This window comes from Camelus bactrianus, chromosome 20 (genome assembly GCF_048773025.1).
Source record: "Camelus bactrianus isolate YW-2024 breed Bactrian camel chromosome 20, ASM4877302v1, whole genome shotgun sequence".
Taxonomy (NCBI): Eukaryota; Metazoa; Chordata; class Mammalia; order Artiodactyla; family Camelidae; genus Camelus; species Camelus bactrianus.
Window position 1 is genome coordinate 43,969,424 of NC_133558.1, and position 27,108 is coordinate 43,996,531.

General features: G+C 40.6%; 2 protein-coding genes across 2 annotated transcripts in view; both read left to right on the plus strand.

Moving 5' to 3' along the window:
- LOC105074217 (protocadherin-19) overlaps nt 1–14,798 on the plus strand; it is a 65,742-nt gene extending 50,944 nt beyond the window's left edge. The window contains exon 4 of the mRNA XM_074349058.1: nt 13,838–14,798. Coding sequence (XP_074205159.1) covers nt 13,838–14,427 — 590 coding nt within the window. The 3' untranslated portion in view covers nt 14,428–14,798. The remainder of the gene's footprint in view (nt 1–13,837) is intronic.
- The window catches only part of LOC141574283 (mitogen-activated protein kinase kinase kinase kinase 1-like), a 235,052-nt gene that overhangs the window by 54,293 nt on the left and 153,651 nt on the right, over nt 1–27,108 (plus strand). The gene's annotated exons all lie outside the window — the stretch shown is intronic.

The following is a 27,108-nucleotide window of genomic DNA, read 5'->3' on the forward strand; positions in this document are numbered from 1 at the left end:
GAGGCCCACCGTGGCTGGGCTGGAGCCAGACATTCTTCCACCCACTCTAGTCCACACCCTGCGAGGTTGCCTTGCTCAGCTGCTAGAGTCAGAAGCGAAGATGGGGCAGCTGGTGTTAATTATTCTGTCATAGCTTCTTATCAGTAGGGGATGAAAACTAGACAAAGGTTAGGAAAATTGAAAGCCACATCCTCAACTATGCCTCAGTATGGCTCTAGGAAACAAAGAAATGGAAGACGCTGGACAAAATAAGGAAGCCCTAAAGATTAAATATGGCAGTAAAAAGAAAATGTCTAGTGAAACTGTAGCTGCATTTATATTCAGTTTGATTCTCTCCATGTTCACTGGAAGCAAGGGCACAGACGTATTGCCTTTGAAAAGGGCTGATTTGTTCTGATACCTGGACTCCGTTTTGTTCTTGAGATTTATGGAAATAACGACTAGCTCAATAATGCTAAAGACTGTTAATATATGAACACTATTATTGTGGAAGGAACTGTGGTTTCTCCATAACAAATACAAATATTATGGATTATCCAATTTTTCCATCCCCACCGTCCACCCACGATTATGTACAAAGTTGGCTCTGCTTAGTTCAGTAGAGTCTGGATCTAGTAATTGTTCTGTCCCTCTAAAGAGGCACATGGGCTTGCATATTCCTGAGATTTTGATGAGATAGCAGGTTTCCATGTCTTGGATTCTCCAGTTTATTCTTGGGGGAGGGTCAGTGATAGTTAACACAAAGGCACTTGGCTTTCCACTGGATGTGAATGTCAGGATATGGTCCTGATCAAGGAAGAAAAGAAAGCATTGCCTTTTAAGTGCTTTGGGTTGCTGTTGCATTTAGGGATAACACAGTCAGTTAGATTCACTCCTGATACAACTAGCTATTGAAAAACACTTTTCCTGAGATGCTCACTTCAAAGTCGTGTTGCTGAGATGGAATATTCTTTTATAGGATGAGAAGCCTCTGGTTTGAGTAGAAAAGCTAGTTCAATAGAGTACTGAGTTTGAATCATATGGGGAGTGTTGAGGAATAGAAAGGAGAGGGAAATTCAATAAATTACCATTTGATGCCATATTGGGATGTTGGAGAAATAAGACTCACTAGAGAGTCCTAGGCTAAAATGTCTACACATGCATCCTTTGTTCACTATCTGTGGGAGTCCGAAGAGGCAGAAACAGGTCTCCAGACTAGCAGTAGGGCATATGGGAACCCCTACATCTTCCATCATATTTAACTGGGGAGGGGGGCACGCCTGTCAATGCTGTGCATGTGGTGCCCTTGGAACTCGAGACTGGGATGTCTATTAGTGCTATGCTGAATGCTGTAATTGTAGCATGTGCAGAGCATCCCATAACACTAAGCTCCTGGATGCTTGTCTGAATCATTAGGTATGAGCATTATGGGTGCCATAATAGCACTGGGATTCCTGCAACTAAAAAGGAAACACATTTGGCTTGTACTTCACTTACAATCATTTACGCTTAAGCTATTGATAGTTGATCAGGATCTGTAGACTGCTGGGCTTGTGCCATGGGACTTCTAAGCATATTTGATGGGTGGAACAGACAGGGAGGCTGTAGATTTTGGCAAGCTGTAGTTCGCATTAGTCAGGCTGACTGTATCTGACACTAGAGATTCCAATTCACCAAGATGAAGCTTACTACGTCTCTAGGCTTTGGCTGATGGCCCAATGATATTAACATGAAGGACAGGAGAGGACCAGTGTTAGTCTGTGAATTTCCAATGAACAAATAGTTGAGTAGTTTATTGAATACCTTTTTGATTTTCTTTTTGGCAGACATAAAATTCATGGCAACTTTTTCCAAATTTGAGGGGATTGTGAGTTTTAAAATTCTACTTTACAATAAATGTTAACCATTCACTTTCCTAATATGGAAATGTGGGCTGTTTTATAGAGTGTGCAGACTATGTAGCTGTACAGATAATAGTCCTCTCCTCAAGTTTTTCTTGTGAGGGGTGCTGGTAACATACCCGGCTAAGGAAGTTCCAGATGCAACTGTTTTTAATATTCAGAGGGGCCCCCACAGAACCATCAGGCTTCCTCAGAAGATTCCTTGGTGGGAAGGGGGAAGCATCTCAGAGAGTAGGCCTTTTTCATATTGGTAGATTTTCTGTCAGAGTCTTGGCCACTGCTATTGTTCTTGATTGCCTCCCTGTAGCTTCCCTGGTGGTGTGAGTTTCTAGGCAGAAACATTTGATGTGATGAAGGAAGGCTACAAAGCCAAAGGAGGAGAAACAAAGTCTGAACAGAATGGTAAAACAAGAGACTATTTCGGGCAGGGCAGAGATGGATTGAATACTATGGAATGGAGATGAGGGAAATGAGATGCGAAAAGAAGAATGAAAATTAATTCATGAGAGCACTTATTATTTATAGGTGGGCATAAAAGGTCCATTGAACTTCAGGGGAACCTTCCTTTATGCAATACCTGTGAATGTGTTGAAATTTTGTGAAGGCAATTCCATCTCAGATGCATTAGCGGAGCTGACAGCCTGCAGTTTGTGGATTATTCAATCTGGTGCGTAATCAATCTACTCTTCCCCTGCCCTGGACAGTCTTTGGGGTGTGGTCAGGAGAAAGTAAATAGAACAGATGAAGGATTTCCTCCCAGGGGAGTTCAAGAGCTTCCTTAAACAAAGGCGGGATGTCAACATCCCGTTTTATTCTCCGAACATCTTTCTGAGCACTCTCCAGGCAATTCTCTGGCTTCCTCACAGTTCTTTAAGTAATTTTTGAAACATTTAGGTACTCTGGCTAGTTTTGCTTTTGAAAATAAAACTTGGTTTTTGTTTTAAAAAAAATCATCAGGACAGTCTGTGTCTTGTTGGGTGGTGCAGGAGAAAGGGGAGCCCTTGTATCAATCTTTATTCCCTCTGTAAACACAGAGGACCAGAAGGGAAGGCTGTTATTAATGGTAATGCAGACCAGAAAAAAGGCTATTATTTTCAGTCTGTTGAACAGTGCAAAAATGCTTCTCAAGCACTGTGTTCAGATGTTTCTTTTTATTAGCCGTCACACAAGGAATTAGACTCATTTCAAACAGTTCGTTTTCCCACTCTTGTCTCCGTAAAAATCATTCCTCATGAGTGGTTTCTTTGCTGAAATACCGCTGACCTCCCATATTGGAATGGATAACAGGGTGTTAAACATATAAACTTTTCAGCTTGCATAAACTCTGGAAGAAGGGGGACAAAGATTCCCCAGGAGAGTAAAACTATGCATCAATGTCTTTGTTACTGTCCTCTAAGTATCTTATCCAGGAAGCTATGTCAGCATGACAATTCTGTGTTGTGTGTGTATGTGTGTGTGATTAGTAAGAGCAGAGAGCTCGTTGAATGTCAGCAGGAGGTCTTAAAATATAATTCTGCATCTGCCCCCTTCTTTTCTCCTTTCCAACCCTTTTCTACCCCCTACCCCCAATCCAAGACCATTAAGAGAGTTAAAGGAATGGTACCACATCTTAATATGTAAGCAGATGATGATCCTTAGCTCTTCAGTTCATTGCCGTTTGCATTTTGCCAAAGCTGATTATTTTATCTGCAATTTTAATAACAAGCTAAATTATTTGCCATTCACTAACTGATAGAAGCAAATAAAAAAAGATTGCAAAGTGGAATTAAGGGGATAAGGAAGCTCTAGGGCCAAAGAAGGCTTTTTCTTTAATTAATAATTTCAGTTTACTCTTAGAATATTGTTTATGCTAGAGTCCAACATCTTAGATTAAACAAGCCTGCACCCTCCCTCTCTGGAACTGCCAAATTGAAATCTTCGAGAATAGAAATCATGCAGGCTGAATGAAGCGTCAAATTCTCTACTCCCAGTGCTGTCTTGTTTTCTGCACATAGAACTAGATTCCTCAGGGCTTCTCCAGCCACAGCGTGGCATTCCTTCATTAGCCTCATGTTTTACAGACCCAGTCATGAAAGATTGGCATTTTAACCAACAAGGGGCAAATGCAATAAAATTGGAGTTCAGGAGATGCAATGTTTTGGAAAAACAGATTATTCCAAGGGTGTAAAGGTACATGATCTGTACTAAATGGACGGAGCATTTAAATTTACCAGACTGGTTTTTAGTAACCTTTTGATTTGTTCCATGGCTTTTTTTCCAGCTTTATTGAGATGTGATTGATGTCTAATGCTCCATTGTTTCAACTTGTGAATGGAGATAAGTATTCAGGATGATGAGGACTGGTAGTGGTGAGTGTGTGTGTGTGTGTGTACACATGTGTGTATCTGTGATAGTTTTTTTGTGGCCATAATTCAGACTTACTATGCATCAGCTCTTACATAGATTTTTTCCAGAGCTGTGTCAGAATATCTTAACTCAGGTCATCTTAACCGAAAAGCCTTCTGCTTCTCCTGTATTCAGAATTCAAGCCAGCTCAGAAAAAGTCCTCACAGCTGTGGCCAAAAGAGATTCCAAGACTTCCTTGATGCTTCAGATGGAGCGGCCATTCTTTCTTTCAAAGTAGACTTGGACAAGCTGAAGGTCAGGGGCTCATCCTGGAACCACCATGTGCTAAAGCTGTAAAGGACTTTAAGCGTATGGTGCATTCAAATTATCAAGCTTCCTCAAAGAACAAATTAATTGGCCTTGCTTCTCGATTTGTCTAATTGCTTTTGAGGCAACACCCAAGAAAATACAGCTGGCTTTCTCCCACTAGTATGATTAAGTGGACAACTGGAAAAAGAATAATTCTAAGTAACTGTAAGGAAAAGAGCAAAAGAATAAAGTTGAGCATTGTCCATGAAAGATGGATGATGACAAGTAAACATAGAAGGTGGCGTTTGCTCCCTTCAATTTTGGTATTCATTATTCATAGTTATTATTCATAAATTCCAGCACAAATGTTAGGCCTGCACCCCAGTGGCATATTTGCATTTTATTTTAAGTTGATTTCTACCTGGTTTTGCAAACAAGGATTTAATGGTTTTGGCCTCTGCTGCTATTTTGTCTTTTTCATACAGTGGCTTCTGTCCCTTTCCCACTCGCTATCTCCATCATCCATCTCACACCCCCATCCAAGATTCATTCTCTCTCTCTCTCTCTCTGTCTTTAATGTTTTAGGAAAAAAGATTTCTAACATGGAAAAGTGATATTTGAATAGATTCCCCTAAGGCAATCAATTTACTTTTAATTTGTCTGGAACTAAGCTTTTCTTTGTTGCAATGAGGAAGGATTGAAATGGCTGTAAAATTTATTAGCTTCCAGGAAGATATTTGAAATGAATTTTTTTTAATGATTGTGCTGTTTGCTGTACCCAGAAGCAGTGTCATCGCAATTACAGTATTCCAGATGGTTGCTGAAGTTACACTGAAATATCAAGATAATGCTAGACTTTTCTATGAGGCTTTTGTTAGTAATGAATAGTCCAACCTAGGTAGTTAACAGATATTAATCCCTCTGTTTGCTTCCAGTGACTATTTCTAGTGATTCCTGCTTAGCCAGCTGATGACATGACACATGGTATCTTTTTTTTGAATCACTGCAAGGAACAGTGATTGGTTTACCAAGCGCTTTATTTTTCAAATGGGAAGGAAGTGATTGGAGTAACAGGAACATTTTGGCAGTCAAGAATCTGTAAAGAATTTAGAAGTTACCATTGCAACATTTTTCATTGACTCATGTATAGCATTGCCTGTTCTACAAAACTGAATGTCCTGGGACTTGATTGAAGGAAGTGTCAGTTCCTGTTAAGAAGAACACCAACTGCTGGATGCCTTTTTTTTCCCACCAACAGTAAATTTTCACTGAAAAAGGGGAGCTTTTTCTCTTTTTGATCATGCCTTGTTCCTCTTGCTTTCTGTGCCAGCCTTATTTGTGCCATCCTTGCTACACATTGTGTTCAATACCCAGAAACTTACGACTAGCCTAAAAGTGGCCTTGTTCTCATGCTAATGACACATCAGCAATTTCCTTATTCTCGAGGAAAAAGTGAAACCAAGTTGGTGATAACATTAGGTTCAGTGCTACTTATAAGCACCATCTAAAGGCTCTGTCTTTGCAGCATAACTACCTGTAGAACATGTGAAACGATCTATCTGTTTTTCATCTACACAAAGTCAAACAACGGGTTCGAACTCTTCACAGAAGTGACTGGGTGTTAGAGGTGTCTGATGGATGTAGGCTAAGGGACTTCATTCTGTGCACATGTTAGAATGAAACTCTCAAAAAATGGTCCCACTTTGCTCCAAGCTGCAGTATCTCAGTGTTCCTCTTTTGGGGGAATAGCTCAGTGGCCTTCTGTGACACCTCATATTTTACTTGTGAAGCTTTTTCAAATGGTTTCTAAGCACCTCGATGAAGTCCAGCACTTTGTCAGATAATTTGCTCCACCATAGAAGCCAAAATACAAAGGTTCCACTCTAGTCAATCTCTGCTTATCTCAGTCACTGTCAGCACCTCTTATTTCTCAGTCTCAATTTTCCAGGCAGCCTTCTGCTTCATTTCCTTGCTCCCCATGCATCAGCACAAATGATTTATACTTATACACATCTTGAAATCTCTTCTTTACGGATCGAATTGAATTTGGCCCCAGTACAAAAATGGAAACTCCAGGAACTATTGTGATTGCCCAAATTGCAACTTAGATTGTATGACTGTACATGCCACACTCTCATCTATCATAAATATTAAATTCTCAAGCACTTATACTTCAGTATGTTTTAACTTTGTCTCTTTGATGAGCTCAGCACTGAAGATTCCGTTGAAGATAATGCAGTTGCTTTGCATTCTGAGAGGGGCATCTTTTTAATCTCTTTTAATGTTGCACCGGGAGTAAGTGAATTTCAGGTGCATAGACTGTGAATGAGGGGAGATGCCAATGTGCCAGTTGGCATCACAGAGGCCAAATACTGGGTGGCACTTGCTAACTGATGCTGATCTGTCTAATGGTCTAGGACAAGGTCGGGGTTCCTCAGTCTTTTCAGCCATCCTCTCCATCCTAAGCTGAAACTAAATGTCACAGAATTCCTGCTGTTTAAATAGCTGTCTTGAAAATGCTAGTCTTTGCTGATCAGAATGGGCTTTTCTCTCTGCCTGTCTTCTCCCTTTTGGCAACATCCCTTTGCTAGTCTCAGAATCTTTGTTCCCATACCCTATCCCCCACCTTACCTTTCCTGAGGTATCTGCCTCCAGACATTTCTAGCTTTTCTTACTCCAGAACTCTCCTATCCTTCCCTTCACCCAGGGCTTTGCTATATGACCAAAGAAAATCTGATGACCTCAGTTTGGTAGTGGATCCTTTATTTCAACAGGGCCTTTAATGCCTCTACCCAGATGAATAAAAAATGTGGGCATTTCTCGCCATGTTACAAGGGCTGGTTTTGGCATAACTCTTCTTTGTCATCTGTCAAATAATACCACGTGGATATTTTGAATGCCAGTCACAGTTCTGGCATCCGCCTGCTGTCCGTCAGGCCATAGTGCTGTAGGAAGGGCTGCTAACTGGCAGGAGGCTAGGGAACAGAAGAACAGAAAGGAAATGTTAGGGAGGAACCAAAATGGCAGCAAAAGCTGAAAGAAAGAGAAGAAAGGAGTGAGTAAGAGACAAGTAGTGGTTTGTAGTGTATGTACTTTGTGAGTTACTTCTTGTCACACTGGAATGGCTGCAGGATAGCTTGATGTCATTGGTTCATGAGCCTCTAAAAATGTCTCTGCTCTCACTGGTGCACCCTTAAATATTTTAGAGATGGAGCTCCATCTTTTCTTGTTGAAACTTTGGGTCCTTTAGGAAGTGAGTGTAAACTCCTCCCGGAATTACAATGTGAGAGGGCTTTGGGAAGTTGTCATTTTGCAAAGTCCTAAGCCCTTATTGGATTTTTGCTATCTGCTCAGCTGGTATCTGTATACCCAAAAGAAGCCTAGCCCTTAAGATGTCAACCAGTTCAAAGCCATGATGGAATGTCTGAAGCCTAGATCGTGTTTCCTGCTCCCCTTCCTTCCTTTCCTCCCCCTCCCTCCCTTTTCCACTGAGCCCATTGCTGAACCCATTTGCCTTGTTAAGTTACAGATAAAGGATAGATGTTCTTTCTCCTGACTCTTTGCAGGCCTTAAGATGCTTTTAAGAATTCTTTCTAGGGTAATTCTTTCCTTTGTGATTCCCAGGCATATTTGACTGGAGCATTAGTTTTTCAATGGGCATTTAAATTAGTTTTGTGAAAAAGAATCAGCATCTGCAGTGGATCTAAAAGGCTCACCATAGGTCCCATTTTTGGTTTTTATTTTTTATAGGAATGAACAATTCTATCTGATGTCAAGAAACAATGCTTGCTATTTGAACAAGTTAATTTCATAAAGCAGATGCTCTAATTGTTGTGCTGTTAACTATTATAGTACAAGACCCATTAAATATTGTTAGGATTAAAAACTCCAAGGCACATGGCAAATGTATTTTCAACTGGACAGCCAAGCATAATAGACCTCTTTAAGATCTGCATATAGTATGCAGCAAACCATTCAGAGACTTGAGATGACACTTGACTTTCTCAAGCTTTCATTCACTTTATTGCCTCTGGCTAAGCTACATAGTTTTCTTTGTAGGTTTCCATAGTGTTTCTACTAAACACAATGTAACAGTTATTTCCACTTTTAGGAGTTGTATTAGTGGCACAATATCTGGTGTGTTGACCAAGATGCTTTGTTCTGTTGCTAACACTCTTTTTTTTGTACCTTTTTCATTCAGTTAAATTAAACTGTTTTTGAGTATCTGGTTTGTACTGGGCCCTTTGCTAGGCTCTGTGGACGTGGGAGGGAACAAAACAGATATAATCTTTGCTCATTTAGAATTTACAAGTTGGCATTAAATATAGATATTAAACAAGTAATTACATGTATGATGAGTGCTATAAAAGGAGGTAGTATGGGACCTACCTTAATCTAAGGAATCAGGGAAGGATTCCCTGAGGAAGTCACATTTAAGTTGAGACTTCAGGGATAATATATCAGTTATGAATAGTGTTCAGCTGCTGGTAATAAAGATCCCTTTCTCCCACTGAAGGAAATAAATCAGTGAATTAAGCAAGAGGAGGGCTTATTTTTCCTTTTATTTGAAAGAAGTTCAGTTCTAGTAAGACAGGTCAACAACATCTTCAATATCCCAAAGTCCTTATATCCTTTTTTTTTTTTTTTTAATGGTGGTACTGGGGATTGAACCCAGGACCTCATGCATGCTAAGCTTGTGCTCTACTACTGAGCTATACCCTCCCCCAAAGTCCTTATATCCTTTTACTCTGCTATGCATAGGCACATGGCTTCCATCCTCAGAGTTGCCTCATGGTAGTAAGATGGATGCTGTAGCTCCAGCTATTATGTCTCCATTCCAGACAGGACAAAGCAGGAAGGAATAAAAACTAAAGAGTCTGTCAGCTAAGTCAGCTTCCCTCTTTTAAGGAACTTTCTTGACATCCTGCCTCCATAACATTGGGCCACTCTTAGTCACATGGCCACCCTTATCTACAAAGAAGACTAGGAAATACCGTTTTTTAGCTGGCACACTACCAATCCTAACAGAAGTGGGCTTCTGTTTCTAAATACTAAAAATAGATACGGCTGTTTGGTAGACAGTTTGTTATGTCTGCTTCAGATGAGTAAGAGTTAAGTCAAGAGGGGACACCTCAACATTTATGTTTTCTTGATTAGGTGCACGTGATTAATTTTAATAGCGCTTACCCTTTTCATAATCAATGCCACAATCCCTTCCATTATATCTCACAAAAAATGGCCGCACTTTGGTCATAGATTATTTTGTTTATGGAGTGATGCAGATTAAGCCAAGTGGATATTATGAGTACAATCCAGGAAGCTTTTCTGATTTACACATCACTTGGTTGTAGGTTATATTACTGTTGCTATTTAGAAGTAGCTAACTACTTGAACTCTTAGGAACTGGAACTCACTTTAACTTTCCCTTTCTGCCTCATTGATTGCAGATCACCTCTGAGGAGGTAACACATTGCTCTTGTAACTCTTACCTTGAACTATTTTAGTGTTGGAGTTTTGTCTCTGATCATTGGGATCTTTGAGTTAATACACCCAAACTCTGAATCATGAGAAAGGACTGCCAGTGTTATTGAACACATCCATTGTGGCTGGACATCTATACAAACCCAATAGAGCCTCTCAGCCCTTCTATTCCACCAGGACTTTGAACGTTTTAGCAAAGCCTGAGATGGTGTTTTCATCATTTTCCTTTTTTTACTTTGGTTAGGACCCTGGGTAGGCTTTTTCTAGTGTGGAACCGCACTGTTTGCCCACATCTGAAGAGACAGCAGTTTCATGTCCTGAGGAGGGTAGTAATTGCTGTAAAAGGTTTGTTATTATCTACACAAAATAACATATTCTGTTCTTTTTCTGTTGAATTACTTCCTTATCCATCATGACTTAGTCATCACTGCCTCTTATGCCTCCCATGCTCTCACAAGACTGATGCTTTAAGATTTACTTCTTTCTTTCTTTTTTTGCCAGAGGTTTTGGGAGTCTCTCATGAAAGCCCTAATGACAAATTGTAACCAAAATATGTATTTATTACTACTTAAATTTAAGAAACTTTATTCTTCTATTTTTAATTTTTTTTGTCCAAAATAATCTGATCTATTTTGAACTAAGGAATTCTATGGCCTCGAGATTTGAGATTTGTGTCCCTCTTCCAAACTATGCATACTCTTCATTCATTTAAAATATGTGTGTGTGTGTATAAAATATTTTTTGTAAATGCTAAGGACAAGTTCACAAGCAGGGAAGACCAGTTTGCAAGTTCATCATTCACCCCTAATCATGTCTACATCTGCTTTCATTCATCTGTACATGTTAATGTGTTTAAATTTCCACAACTGTGTGTGGATTTTAAAGTCTTACATGTTGCTTTGCCTAAGCTCAGGGTAATACTTTCAGAGAAAGATCTAGCAAGGTATAGAGTCGCAAATAGGCTCATAAGAGGACTCTTAGCTGGAAATTAGTGAATTGTTAGCTTACCTCTGTTTCAGCTGGAGCCAGCATCTTGACAGTTAATTTGTGATGATACAAAATGGTTCCTGTCTATTCTCACATCTCCACCCCTAGCCACAGTACTACATGATGGCAGGCACATAATCTCTACCAGTCTTAGGAATTCCAGAAGTAGTCTCTGCTTTTTTACATCTGATTTGTCATCATTGGTATTGTTAAGGGGCTTTGTATTGTAACTTTCTCACTTCTTAAACACACTTAATTTCCTTACTGACTTGAAGTTTTGATTTTTGAAAGGTAATTCCTTTGCATTACATTTATGAAGGTAGGTTACCTTGGGATGGTAAGACATTCTTTATGCCAGTCTATATTCTCCATGGTTTCTTTCATATTTCATATGGGTAGAAACACTAAAGCTGGGTTAGATTTTGTTTCAATAGTATTGACACAAATGTCACTAAGTGTGGTTTGGTACTAAAAATGAGAAGCAGCAAGTCACTGCTCTTGGTAAGGATTTAAGCAACTAAAGATATCGGATCTAAGCCAGGAGTGAGACATTGTGAGTAAATGAGTCCTTCAGAGTCAAGTCTTCACTTGCATGAGGTAAGCACAGTGCACATAATACATTCACATACTTAATCCAAGAGAATAACATATTATTCTAGCTGCAATAGGGCTAAGGTGGGCTTGGTGAGATTGGAGGGTAGGACTAGACTGATTGCATTCCTGGGGGCGCTGAGTGAGTTTAACTTTTCCTTTTCCCAAAGTAGTGATTTATTTATTCACTTAGGCACTGGGTAAGCTGAGAGCAAGTACTGTCTTTGCAGAGAAGCTTCTGAGATAACTGAGTTCCCCGCTCTGGTCTTCCTGAGTTCATAAGATCTTAGAGGTGTCTGCCTCTGGAGTCTCTGCCCTCCGGGTATGCTGGGGATCCAGGTTTTCTCATGCTGTTCACTTGAAGCCACCTACTCTAGGGAAGGAGCAGGTACTTAGATCTGGGGTGCCACGTGGATGCCATTCTCACACTGAGTTGTGTTGAAGAGGAACTGCATCTTCAAATGTGAAGACAGCCACTTGAAACTAGAACCTTAAAAGAAATGAGAGCTTTATGTTGAGTGCATTGGGAAGATTCTGCTGTATTGTAGTTTACCACTGTTCTGCTCGAGGAATGTGAGCAAGTGGCCTGTAATATGAGTCTGAAGCTCAGCTGAGATTTCCTCTTCACAGCTGGTCATATGGCTGTGGTTCCAGGGCTCATAGGCTAAGGCCTCTAGGCCTTTGTGTGCTAAACTGTGGACAAAGAGGACAGGGATCCCACAGCCTTCTGGAGATACTATATTTAGACTAGGTCAAGGGCCATTTCCAGAGCTGTGTTGAAATCTGGACTCAGCCTGGATTAGGTCTTGACATTTAGCTGCTTCTAACACCTTTTCTTCAAATTATGAAGTATACAGCCAATTCAACCGTTATTTCTTGAGCCCCCTCCCAAGTGCCCCTTTACCAAAATAACTCTAGATAAATGAGGGAGAGCAGTGCCTCTTTGCTATGTCATTTACAAGTGTATATGGAAGATGTGTTATATATAGATTAATATCAGGCAAGACCTTGAATTGCAGGCTTCTGCTTCCTGCAAAAAAGCAGTCACAGCACATATTTCCAACTTTTTTTGTCATGTATTTTTTGTCTTTACAATCTCTCCTTGTTTCTCCACCTCCTCCGATCCTGCCCCAAGGATTTCTATAAATGTTACGCCGCTCATATTTTGATGCATTGTGCGATGGGATGAAAATTTTCATTAGGTCATCCTCATGCAAGAATGTAACATAAATATAAGTTGACCTGGAAAACTAGGGCTATAAACCAGACATTAACAGTTTTTCAATAGACAGGCAGAAGTTAACCCTGGGCCTGTGCTTTAGAGAAGCCCATGTAGAAAGACTTTCTGAGAGCCAAATTAAAACTTTTAACTCTAAATGAACCTGACCTGAAAAGAAAAACATGTCTTGCCAGTAATTCTAAATTCTGTCTGGTGAGATCTTCTTTGATAGGATTAAAGTAATCCATGAAAGAATTATTTTAATAAATTTGACCCTAATGAAACTTCAGATATGAAAGATAAGGAGGGATGGCTAGTTGGGTATAATTAAACGATGTTTAGCCTATGAGTGATACATGCATAGGGCCAGTTGAAGCTTCTGGGTCAGAAAGAAGGAAGAGATTTCAGTGTATTCCTCCTAATGGGAAATAAAGTCATGTCAATGGTTTAGTGAGGAGATTGGCTGGTGGGACTGGTGGTCAAAAAGAAGTGACATGATTGGGTTTTCAAAGACAGCATGAGACCAATCTAAATATTAAGCACCATAATCACTGACAGGTAAGGTGGGAAAGTGTGACAGTGCTATTACTCAAGAACATGATCAAGACTTCTCAGATATACTGACTGTTGGATTCTCTTCTCTGCCTCCACTCCCTCTTCTGCTGGAACCAGTTTCAAACCCGGTTGATTTTTAGTAGGAGTTGTTGATAAAAATGCTGACTCTCAGTACCTTGACGGTTAGGATAAAGTTTTTTTTTTAAATATATTTTTTCATCATAACGTGTTTCCCTTTAGGTTTTTAGTTTTGTCAGCAGTGGGAGCAGCAACAAAAATAATAATAAAAAAGTTGGGGAGAGTATACAGGGGGAGACCTACAGCTTTCAAAAAATCCAATTCTTCACACTTGTCCCAAAAGGCAATAAAGGACTATCTAGAGGTATCATTTCCAAAAAGGGCTTGTGGGCACCTAAGAAACCAACACTGGAGAGTAACAGTGATTCCTGGGAAAAGCTGATGAAATTGACATTTTATTTTCTCCAAACAGATCAGAATGAAGGATTTCATTGCAGGGAAGAGTGCTGGATTCTTGGCCACTCTGACAGGTGCTGGATGCCTCGGAACCCCATGCCCACCCGCTCCAAGTCTCCCGAGCACGTGAGGAACATCATTGCGCTGTCCATTGAAGCTACTGCGGCTGATGTTGAAGCTTATGACGACTGCGGCCCCACCAAGCGGACTTTTGCAACCTTTGGAAAAGATGTCAGTGACCACCCGGCTGAGGAGAGGCCCACCCTGAAAGGCAGGAGGACTGTCGATGTGACCATCTGCAGCCCCAAGGTCAATGGCGCTATTCAGGAGGCGGGCAATGGCTGTGAGGCTATTAGCCCCGTCACCTCCCCTCTGCACCTCAAGAGCCCTCTGCCTACCAAGCCTTCTGTGTCTTACACCGTTGCCCTGGCGCCCCCGGCCCGCGATCTGGAGCAGTATGTCAACAATGCCCCTTCTCGTCCCTCTGAAGCTGAGCCCCGTGGAGCTGATGGCGAGAAAGTCGTGCATGAGGTCAACCCCATTCTGAAGGAGGGTCGCGACAAAGAGTCTCCCGGCATGAAGCGTCTGAAGGATATCGTTCTCTAAACCAGGCTTGGGGAAGAAGAGAGAGAAACCACGCTGGCTAGCGAAGAGGCAGGAGCTGATCATTTTAATTGCTCATCAATTGTTGGTTTTTGAGTGGCTGTATTTCAGAGCTTTCCCTAAATGTATTGTTTATAAATGACTATCATTCTGTGACAATCCCTCTCGTTTCAACAGACAGCAGGGGTGTTCCGTTGGAGCAAATTAGCTTTGGCTTTAGTTGTTTATGGGGCCTTGATATTGGGGAAACAGAGACAAATTCAGTTGTGAAAAAGTATTATGTATTAAGTGTTTGAATTTATATATTTTTCTATGTCGAAATTATAATAAAAAGTACCATTGTTTGTGGAGGATTACATTTAAAAAAGCAAAAAAAAAAAGAAGCTCTGGACACCTTTAATAAGCTCGCCACTGTTTTGTAGTATAGACAAGTTAATGGTCATTTATTGTGTACTCTTCATTGATTCAGTGATGTGAAATTGAGCCCCTAAAAGGTTGTTTCTGAAGCTCGAGTACTTTCCAATGCCACTACTTTGCTGTGGACACCCCTGCTTTAAGAACCCTTTTGCTAGCTGTGCTATTGTTGTATTTGATATTGCAAATTGCTACGTGTGTGGTGATGGCAAAAGGCTTTTAGAGGTTGGTGTTTTTTTTCTTAAAAAAATAAAATAAAACTACAGACAAAAACAAAGCTCAAACAACTGAGACGGCAAGTGAATGAGTAAGACCACACATGAAGATTGAGTACTTGGAGGAGACTCACGTGGAGGAGACCCACGGAGTGGTTGCTCACCACCTTGCAGAATAGTTTTCCTGCCTTTCAGTCCTCTGCCCAGATCCATGATAGATCATTGCAGAAAATCATTTTTGGATATTCTGCTATCTAATTTGCAGTTGTCAGAAATACTGTGCTGAAAGTTTTATGAGATCAATTTTTCTCATTTTCAGGCCCTGAACAGGAAAGTTGCTCCTGAAGTGATCAGTTTCCAGTCTTAGAAATTCCCCATCTCCAATCATCTCAAACTCAAAAAGACTAAATCTATTTTGAGTTCTAAATTAGCATCTTTTCAGGCATACACTTCCTGATTCAGTGTTTCCCAATCACGATTGGAATTTTAGACTGCAAAGCACGTCATGGGCTGGAATTGAGAACTCCATGTAGGATTATAAATAGGGGTAGAGTAAGCAGTACAAAGTGTACATTTAGGAAAAGACAGGTAACATGTAACAGCATCACTGATCCAATTACCATGCCTTCTAAATGGAGACACTTGGACACTTGAACTTGTCTTTTTATGATTAGTACCTTTTTTAAATTAAAAATGTGAACAAGAAACTATTAAAATAAATATCCATTAGATTTAGCTAACTCTTTGCTGTAGGCTAGGAATACACCTTTTTTTTAATTAGCAAGTTTGTTACACACATTCTTCCCACTCCCCCATTACTAATTGTCTATTAAATTCACTAGCCAACATAGTATTCTTGCAGCCTAAGAGTTCATTGTTTAAAAATGAACAAATATGTCACCTTTGCTCTGCCTTGGTCTTAAAAGAGCTGTTTCTGGAGAAACAAGTTTTGTGGTTATGTTCTCATTTGTTTCATTTTTTGAAATTCAAGAGTACCCAGAAAAAAAAGGCTTAAAGGTTAGAGCACTAGAATGCAAAAGAGGATTTATTTTCTTAAGTTTAGGTAGATAAGTCAGCTCTTTTAAATGTTTTAGTTATTTTTGCCTGAGTTCCTGGCTTTATACATTACTAGGAACATTTTCTTTTGTGGAGGGGGGAGGGCTTTGAGGGAGGGAGTGGGTAAGGCAGTGGGGATGGGGTTAGGTAGGGGAGAATATTTCTGAAAAAGAACTTATAATGAAGCTACAAATTCATCCTTATTCCTTATTCAGTGCTGAATACTACCTCATGCAAAATATTGGTGTGGCTGCAAATTTCCCTCTGAAACTGACACAATTAGAAATCGATTACTGTACCATCTTCATTTTGGTTCATTTAATTCTCTCTCTCTTTTTCCCCTTTGATTCATTTCATTTTAGTAGTAGATTTTGAATTAGGTATTTATTTCTGTTTGCAAGTGAATAAACTATTTGATCAACACATTAAAATTTAATTTTTTTCATTCAATTTATAATGGCTGCCTGTAGAATTTAGACTGTTCCTTGCCTGATCCATCCTGATATTATGTTGTTAGGTGCCACCCCAAGGTCGCTTTCAAGTCAGATTTGACAGTTTTTGTACAGGTGTATTTCTTACCATGCTCAGCAGGAAGGAGGGAGCTGAAAAGATTGTGGCAAGTGGGAACATTCAATGTTAGATGGCTGTTGAGCCAGAGAGGCCACTGGCTGGCATGTCTCTTACCGGCTAAGTTTAAACTGGTTAGAGTAGCAGTGACATTGATGCTGCTTTTCTCTTGTGTTTTTTTCTTCCTTTTTCTTTTTTTCAGAATTCAGTTTCAAGCTATAGACCAATCCTTTTTCGTTCTCAAAATACTTTGTTAGCAGTGGGCAGTCAGACATTTTTTGGCTTCCAAACCCTTTATTGAGCATGTTCAGAGAATTCCCCTCATTAAGAAAATATCTTTTTTTTTTTTTCCTTTCCAGTTGTCTGATGTATACATCCTCCCAGAAGCACAAGTGCATCCTAGGAGGGCTTTGTAAGCTGGTTTTATAGGCAGGCTGTGCCTGCGAATAGGAATTTTGTGCAAGGATCCTAAATTTCCCTTTGGTTCATGTTTCCCCACCCCTTCTTTTCAACATGTCTGATAAAAAGCCACAAAGGCCAGAGGGCCAGATATTCTTCCTTTTCCCTCTCTAAACATGTTATGCATTTAAATATGAGGGAGCAGTTTCAGTTCCTAAATCCTAGGGAGTTCCATTCCATTTATTCTGATGTCCCTTTTAGGGAGGAGTCGGTATTGAGGCATGACTTACTTTACTAACAACTGCTTTGGGCATGTCCCTGAGCAGGTGAACGTCTTCATGCACTAGAAAGGGTTCAGTTTGCATTGATTGATTGCTTTCCCCCAAATATGGGGATATACTACTTACAAGGAATAGGAAGAAGAGAACCATGCCATGTGGAATCTCTTTTTTCTTCTTTTTACTGACTAATCTATGAACCTGTTCAGAAGGAAACTTACCATCCTTTGAGTCTCTAAAAGCCAGTAAAGGAAATTATGGCCCACCTTATTGCCCAAATAGGTAATGGGCCAAGGGACCCTGAAGTTCCTGAATGGCAGTGGTTCTCAAAGTGTGGTCTCTGGACCGACAGCACCAGCAGCCCTTGGATAATGGTAATTCCCTGTCCTCACCCAGACCAACTGAAGCAGAAATTCTGGCTGTGGGACCTGGCAATCCATATGGATCAGATCCCCACTAAAGGTTGAGGACTTGTTAAAGCACAGGTTGAGGGGACCCACACTTAGAGTTTCTGGTTCAGTAGGTCTGGGTTGGGGCCTGAGTCTTTGCTGATTTAAAAATTCCCAGGTGATGCTGATGCTGCTGGCCCAGGAACCACACTTTGAGTATCACTGCTCCAGTGTAAACCTGTCTCATAGAGCTAATTGCACCTAAGATGCCTGTTTAAACTCGTTCATTGACACGGTGTCCCACGGATCACTAAGCAAAAATGTTAATGGAGTACAACTTAAAACTCTGAAAATTGGAACCACCCAGAGTATCATCCCAATAGTGTTACTTCAGCATACAACTGATTGTATGAAGGGAATTCAGTTGAACTTTTCATATAGCTCTGTCATATCAACAGGCAAAACAAAAGCTGTGCACTTGAAGCAGCAAGGACAAAGGGCAGTTTGGGGAGAGGCAGGGTTTTAAAGGATAGCTCAATCGGGCATCCAAGGTGGGAAAAGGATTATTATTGTACATAATAGAAGTTCTGACTGGAATTCCAATTCACTTTATGGGGATCATTTCGATGTTGAATGTTCCCCAAAGCATCCTGACAAGTCTGGTCCACTTGGCTCTTTACCCGGGGTAATAAGACCCTAACTGACTTTGAAAAACTGGCATAAATGAGCTTATGAAGTCCATTGTATACAGTCCTAGTGTTTGCCTTCTCAGTAAAATTACATTTAAGGATGTCATTTCATGAGTCAAATTGTATCTGCTGACACTGAAGTGTATTGAGGTGTTGTTCTTTAGTTTAAGTATGTAACAAAGTAATATTCAAAGGGGATGTGTGGGGGTGGGGCTGGGACCGGGTGGCTTTATATTGATAATGAAATATTCCACAGCAAAACACATTGTCCTAATGAAGCTGTTGCAGCTCTCTTTGTTTTCTTGTGAGGCTGGAATTGGCCTGTGGGTCACATGTTGTGCAAAAGTGAATTAATTTCCAATAGAACTCATATCGCTTCTGTAACACAAAGAAAATCAAACCACCTTGTCGGAAATATACATTGTAAGGTGCTCTTGGTAAGGAACAACGCACGAAAACCTGATCTTGATTGGAAAGCACTGTAGGTCATTAGGGACAACTGATGATGCTGATTGTTGCTCCAGCTGTGTTGGCAATTAAAGATGACCTTGTTACTAACTGCAAGTTGCTGTCAACCTTAGCAAACAAACCAGCTAACACCATTACAGCACTGGTTAAGTAGATTTTTACTGGCACTGGCTGGCGTTCAGCTGAGGAAGGCTAGGATACAGACTTTAATGACCAAGAGCCAGACTAGCTCGAGCTAGAAATTCAGCAACAAATACCTCCTTGTGCTATTTGAATGCTAAGGTATTAGTTGCAAAAGGCTTTCGCCTTCTCTCCTCTAGTGAGGGGAATGAGCCTGATGACACTATTACTGTTTACCTGTCAAACCAGGGTGGAAATTTAGAGGGATGCAAGTACAGTATGTGTCATTAAGCAGTCTCTGTTGCTGACTATATGAAGATGAAATTGTTGTATATGCTGATCTGTATGTTATGTACATTTTCACAGTGATTGAATCATTGTAAAAAGACAAAAAAAAAAAAAAGACAAAAAAGAATCACCACTCTATTTTATGAAAATGATAAAGCAGCTTTATTAAATTATTACAGTTATGTTTTAAATGGTGTTATCTGCCACATTGTTTCCTTTTCTCTGGTGGTTCTCTGTTTTCCCCTTAAATGTGTTTTCTCTGCTTCAAAAATTTAATGCATTTTAGTATTAAAGGCTATTATGGAAAAATTATTGAGTGTTTGGTGAACTGTGTCTCGGAGGGTGTCGGTTGGCATGGGGGTGGGGGTGACTATTAGGAGGGAACCAGCCCTCAGTGGGGTCACTGCTGTTCCAACCCAAATGATTTCTCTTGCCATTTTCATTTCACACAATCACCAACTCTTCCAACTAAGAGGGGCCACTTCCTTCAGCCAGGCTCCCATCATTTCCTGAGTACCTCCACTCCTCCCCACCCCAGTCAACACCTTTTTCTGAGAAGGGAGACCCATTCACATCTAGAGTGGTAAAGACTTTCCTGGGTGGCACCTTACACAAGAGCACTAAAACCATTCTTTAAAATAAACCATTTCAGGCAGCCAACTTCACAGTGGGACTTCTCTGAAGAATTAATTTTAAAAAAGGTGAGAAATAGTAGAGGCTGACAGCAGGGGAAAAGAGAATTTAAAACAAAGATGACCTGGCTGCTCCTTTGATGCCTTCAGGTTTGAAAGCAAAGCAACAGGAAAGGCTCTGACTTTGCACATAACAAGGCTGCAGCGAAAGCCCTGACAAGCTTTCTTTATCCCAACTATTATTCTCTGGGACTTAGCGCTGGCGCTATAAGTATTCATTCTGGCTGCAACTGGCAGAAAAAGAAATCAGAGTAGAGAAGAAAAAGGAGCACGGAAGAACATTTTCAAGTAGTGCCTTTAATGGTTAAAGACTAACTTGCTTCAGCCTGACGTATTCTTTCTGGACAATTAAAAAGAAATGATCTCAAGGAAATCCATGGCTTCTCTGGATTGCCATCTTCCTGTTGTCTCCACCCACCTGTATTAAATGGCGATTGCATCTTATTCCCCAGAATTAGCCCGAAAACCATAGCAATAGGCAGCTATTTGGTGCTGCAAGTTAGCAGGTGTTACATCGGCAAGCAAACACAGACATGCTGGGACACACAAGTCACATACACGGATACATGTGCAGATGTTCATACAGACTCACAGATGTTCACAAAGGTGTATCAGAGGGAGGCTGGTCTCTCACTTGTTTGGAGGCCATTAAGTCATAGGAGGCTATTAGGAGTGCTTCTGAGTCTACACCGAAAGTACAAAGAAAAGTTTTTGGCTCTCCTCCATCTACCTTTTTGTTTGAGAGGGGAGGGGAGGACAAAAAAAAAACAAAAAAACAAAAACAAAAACAAAAAACCAAAAACCTTCTCCTTTAAAATAAGATCCTTCAAAGAATAAGAGAAAGTAAATTCTCATGTAATGAAGGGCATTCACATATGCAATATACATACATCCAAGGTCATGGAACATTACTGTGACCTCTACCTAATGCAGGAGAGTGGCCAGGTTGGAGGCAACATCTCAAAGCTATTCAAATTTATGAAACAAAACAAAACAAATCATTAAAATAATCCCCTTCCTCAGTTTGGTATCAAAGTGCTTGTGACTCTTCTCAAATGTGTCACTGATTTGCTGTGTGTGGGGCTCAAGAAACCCTGGTGGGAACTGATGTGAAGAGGGCAGTTTCTGATACGAGGGTGACAGCTGCTCCAGGGTGAAAGACAGGACTAACCATGTTTTATAATTTGAGTTTGGGAGTAGAAGCATGCCTGAGAGAAGACCATCTTGGATGCACTGCCACCACTTGTAAAGGGATGGGACCCTTAACCTCCCCCAAACAAAATTCTCCAGGATGGGAGCAGTGAGGTGTTCTCTTAGAGTTTTAGGTCTTAAGCTTCCTTCATGTTGCTAATTACTTAGTTGCACATGTCTGACGCCTCATCCCTGTGCTGCTTTTGATGCGGAGCAGAACAGGTAGAAAGTGGCACAAGATTCTCTCAGCTACGTGCAATTCCTGGCTCACTGGCTGTGACCCCACCCCACTCTCCCAAGGATCGGTGTACTGTCTATCTACTTAAATTCATTACCATTCTCAACTACTCTTAAGGGACAAATAATCAACCCAGTAAGTTCTTCCTTACCAGCTTATTAACAATGGATGCTAAAGTCTTAAGGCATTTATTTATCTGAAAAACATATTGACATTTTAGCTGAGATCTTTGAGACCTCAGTGTCATGGTCCAAGGAAGTGTTTGTAGCAGTGAGATTTTTAAGCCAGGGGGCTTTTGATCAGCCTCACAGGCAACTCCCTACTCCTTCTATACCCAGTGCCTGCTTTCAAGTCATATTAGTCATGCACGACAGAACTATGGCTCCTTTTAGAGTCTGTGCACTCTAGCTAGTCAACAGCCCTTGAAATCAAGGTCTGGTAACCCTATATTCATCTGTCCCTCTGGGTTTCAAGTAATCTGTCAAGGATGTATTCATGTGTGTTACAGGTCAGTGCAGCTGGAGTCCATCCCAATACATGTTCACAACAGGCCTTGGTGACTTTTTTAGATCCAGGAAGTTGGTGGAGGGTGAGGGAAGTTGAAGGCTAAAACAGAGTGGTAGTGGGTGGTGGTAGGGAGGGGAGGCACATGTGAAAAAGAAATTGAAATCAAGGCAATTGCAAAGAAAGATATCAGGGAGTCAAAAAAATTAGCTGGGAAAAGGGGCTGAATCAGTGATGAGCACTTGGCCATCAGAGGCCCAGGAACTGGTTCCCATGGCTGCTTCATAGTTCAGGTGGAGTTGAAAAGGCCCCAAAAGGCCCTCTATCTGGTCCTTCTCAGTCAACAGGGGCCCTGACTCGGAGCTAAACAACAAAGTGATGTTAGACAAAGAAAAAGGAGAAGGAAGGAGAGGAATGATCCCAATTACGTGCATAAAGTCTTTGGTAATGAATATACCAGGTTCCCCTAAAGGAGGCCTTGCTATAAAGAATGTAAAGACCAACCCATTTTAAAATTCCTGTCACTGATGTCACCTTGTCCAGTTTGCCTCACTGGTCCAAAATGTTTTCAGTCTGGGATGTAGTTCTTCAGGGTTTGGGATGTCAGAACTGAGTTACAGGAAATGCTAAGCACTGAGATGTTTTACCAACACTATTCTAGCATTCTTTTTTTTTTTTCTTTTTAGCAGAAAAATACAGAATGTCAGAGACCAACACACAGGCATTTTATGTCCCCAAATTAACATAAAGGAGCTTTCCCCAAACTGTTTGATAAGCTTTCCTCTGCCGGCACTGTGATGCAGGCCACAGCATCCCTCATCTGGATGACTGAACTAGTCTCCTGATTTGCCTGGACTTACCCACCCTGCCTCTATCATTCTTCACACTGCAGCCAGAAGGACCTTGCTAAAATACAATGCTGGTTAAATCACAACTCTGCTTAAAACCTGTCAGTGGTTTCTCTTAAGATGAAGTTCTAACTCCTTAACACAGACTACAAGAGAGCTTTTCAATTTTTGTGAATTGCTCCCTATAGTAAGAAGTGCATTTTGCATCATGACTCAGTAGCCACACATGTACATAACTGAAACAAACAGTTTGCAAGCAACACTTATCCTCATTACCTGCAGTGCACTCTGAGATTTCCTATTCAACTCCGTGTGCCTATGGTCAGCAAACTTTTTCTGGAAAGGACCAGATGGTAAATATTTTAGGCTTTGTGGTCCGGATGATCTCTGTTGTCACGACTAAACTTTACCACTATCACGGTGTACACAAATACTTTGTTTAGAGTTCCCAGGACTTTGTGTGTTCCCCGAAGACCCGCCAGTTTTTACATGCAGAACAACTCACCCCCAACCCTGGGTAGTAAGTGCTCTGACTAGAGACATTTCAGGATCACACAGTGCCTTACTCACAGGCCCAGATCTTGATGGGCACCACACCAACATTACCTTTATATGCCATACTTATTAAACAAAGTAGTTACCTAACCTTAATTAGCAGGCAATGAGCTAAAAAATAATTTTCATGATTACTACAGAGAGAGAGAAAAAAATCCAACCAATCACAAAACAAGTTCTCTTTCTCTGTTATTCTTTCTCAATGTATATAATGCTCACAAGTATGTAAGTAAATAAGTACATGCATATACGTGACAAGTAAAGCACCATTTAACATAAATTCAATCTCCAACCCAACGTCACAAAATGAATCTTTTCAAAGAACACAACTCAGAGGAAGAAAGAGATACCCTCGTTTCATAGCACATTAGCTTGAATTTTCAGATGGCTTCACCTACAGACTTTACAAATTGTGAAGGAGAATGCTGAAGCTTGTAGTTAGCGGCGTAGTTATTTCTTACTGCATTTTCTCTCTTGATTCTTCTCATTCTAGTGTTTACCCTTGTGTCTGAGAAACTGGGTTCATTATTTACTTTTTCAGCCTGTCTCTGTGTTTCTTCTTTCTTGAAGGATTAATGCATGTCGGAACTTCACAAGACATCTAGCTGTAGCCACCCTCCTTCTACTCTGAGCCTCACGTACCATAACCCTACCTCTACAAACCTGGGCCCACTGCGCATGGCACAAGCTTTGAGGGGCCTCAGAAAGCATCACTTGTGAGTGCTGGCTGAGTATCAGACTTTTTGAAGAATGGATTGGCAGTGGGATGAATATTAAGGGAGAATAAGTGGAAAACTCTTGCTGTAATTTAGGCACAAGCTATGAGGACCTGAATGGCATCGGACCACAGTGGCAGTGGTACTAGAAAGAAAACTTGGCAAAGTTTATGTGATTGGGGGTTAAAAGGCAAAAAATGAGAGAAAACAGTTGGTAAACGCAAGAATTTATAATGGTCTGATTGGAGGAAGATGATCATATATTCGTTTAGTCAACAAATACTAATTGAGCACTTACTAGATGATAGTTAGTCTGTTAGGTGCTAGGGATATAGCAGTGAACAACATAGACAGAAAATTTTGCCCTCAAGGAGTTTACATTCTGTAGGGGAAGATAGATGATAAATAAGATTCATGAATATAGTATCTGTTATGTCGGATTGTGCTAAATGCTAAGGAGAGGAAAACAATCAGTCACAGAAAGCAAATAGTTAGGGCAGCCAAGGAAGGCCTCCCTGAGAAGGTAATTTGTGAATAAAGGCCTAAAGAAATTGGATTAGTAGCTGTCTGGGTATCTGGTCCAGAGATAGGAGGCTTGAGCAGAGCAGTAATCTGACTCAGAATTTAGCAGTGTCACTCTGGCAGATGGACTGCAGTGGGACAAAGCCAGAGGAAGAGGGACAAATTAGGAGGCGTGTGCAATAATCCAGGCCAGAGAGGATGGTAGCTTGAACCTGGGTGAAGGCCATGGAGAGGGTGACAAGTGATCCAGCCTGGATATATTCTTACTGTCTCTTTGTAGTTGAAAATGGGGATATTGATATCAATAGAAAGTTAAAGAATGGAAAGTGACAAGAACAACTGTAAAATGCTGGGAAAATATGAGGTCCTGGTAGGTGAGACAAAATAGGCAATAGGGAGGGGAGGAAAGATAATCATGAGAAATGAAAATAGAGCCATGTGGGAGAGAAAAAGGCAATTAGAATGTGTTTGAAATCAGTTTTCAAATCTCAAGTGTTTCTGGTTATACAGACTGCACAGTACCCATGCCTTTCACAGGCACCTTCTAAGGTAACATGATTTGCAGCATTTTGAAATAATGAACTTGTTCTCTTTTATATGTATAGATTAAGAAGATATTTGTTCTCCTCTAAGCTAAATGAGGCAAAAGGAAATTCTAATTGACCCTGGAAAAAGTAATTAATGGGTCAGAACAGCCCTATCTTTTTTTTCTTTTGAGCAGTACTTCCTGAATGAATGGGCTATAGGCAAAATCCGTTCTCTTGTCTGCTCTCCAGTCAGCAAATCTGTGATGCCACTTCTGGGGTTCAGAACCATTGCGACAACTTAGAATTCCTTCCTGTTGGTAGAAGGCTGCAAGCAGAGTAAGTAGTACCTGGAAATTGTTTGGGCCTTGAATTTTTGAACTTCATTATGAAAAATGTCAAACATACATAGTAGTTGAGAAAATAGTGTAATAAATGTGATAGCCCCATCATCCAGCTTTAATAATTGTCAATACACGTAGGCTTTGTATTTCATAGAGAATAAAGGGAAATGAGGACCCTGGGTAGATTCTGTGTTTTGGAATTCTGACATTTTATTTCTTGGCAATCAGAAGACTCAGAGTATAGTCTGGTCCAGAAATAGGAGGCTTCTTCAGGTTTTGTAGATGGAAGAACATCTGGGGGCACAGAGGAGGAGAATGATAACTTTTAGAATTGGGAAAAATCTACGAAGGAAAAGTATAAAACCCTGAGTGGCTGGGGAGCACAACCCTCCAGAAGTTATAGGGTAGGCATATTATGGTTAGCTTTACTCTCCCAAAGTTTTCAGCTCAATTGACTCATTCTACTGGGGCTGTTTCCTCTTTTCTTTTTGATGAGACACTAGTTTACTGTTCTATTTCAGCATTAAAAATCCATGGGAAAAGTAATTTACTTTGCCAATAGTTTTTCACTCACCGGGTTTTTTTCTTCTGTAGCACATTGACTTTTTAAAGTTCAAGGTCTATGTTTCTTGAAAGATGTAAGGTCTTTACAGTTTACTGTAGTGTTTTCTCATAGAATAAATGTCAAGCTTAACTTTGCACCATCTTACTTTTCTTATCCCTGAACCTTGATTGCCTTGGAGACAAAAAAGTGTGTGTGTATTTGTGTGTGTGTGTGAGTGTGTATATGTGGGTGTGTGTATGTCTATGGGGAAGGATGCTTAGAAGATTCTCGGACTGGGTGAGTGTGAAGGGGGAGTACCTACAAAGGTTTCCACTCTTTTGATCAGTAATTGTTGCCAATAAGGGAGACAACTGATGGCCACTGGTATAATTTTCCTTAGGAAATAGCTAGTTTGACACAAAGAACTCTCTAGTGAGGTTATATCAGGGAGGGTCATGCTCGTTGGCCATTGACTGACCCCCCAGGGGAGTGGTGTGGAGGACTGGGCTGGGCTCCAGCAACTGCACCTGGGTGGAGCTTGAGTTGAGCACATGGTAGTTTTTTGCTTACTTATTTTCAGATGACAGTTCAAATATTTGGCCTAGATCAGTCCCTTCTGAGGTCTCCAAAGGCAGCTGAAGATGTTTTAAATCCCTCCCAATACTTTGTCAGGGAGCTGCATCTGGCTTTGATAAACCAAAGAGAAATGTGATTAGAATAGCAGTCAGAAGGCAGTGAACACAAGAAGGTCTTCCTTTCCAGGACACTTTAAGAAAGAGAATCCTCCCATTTGGAAACCTCAAGGACATAAACACACATTTTTGGGTTGCCACTTAATGGTGGTGGCACTTCTCAGGGAGGCCTTCCCTGGCTGCCCTAACTAAAGTTTCAGTGACACCCTAGACATTTACTATTCCCTTTCCCTGTCCGATTTTTCTTTGTTTCTTTAAATTTTTTTTATTGAAGTATAGTTGATTTACAATGTTGTGTTAATTTCTGGTGCACAGCATAGCGATTCATTTATGCACACACACACATGTATTCCTTTTCATATTCTTTTTCATTATAGGTTATTATAAGGTATTGAATATAGTTCCCTGTGCTATACAGCCAATTCTTCTTA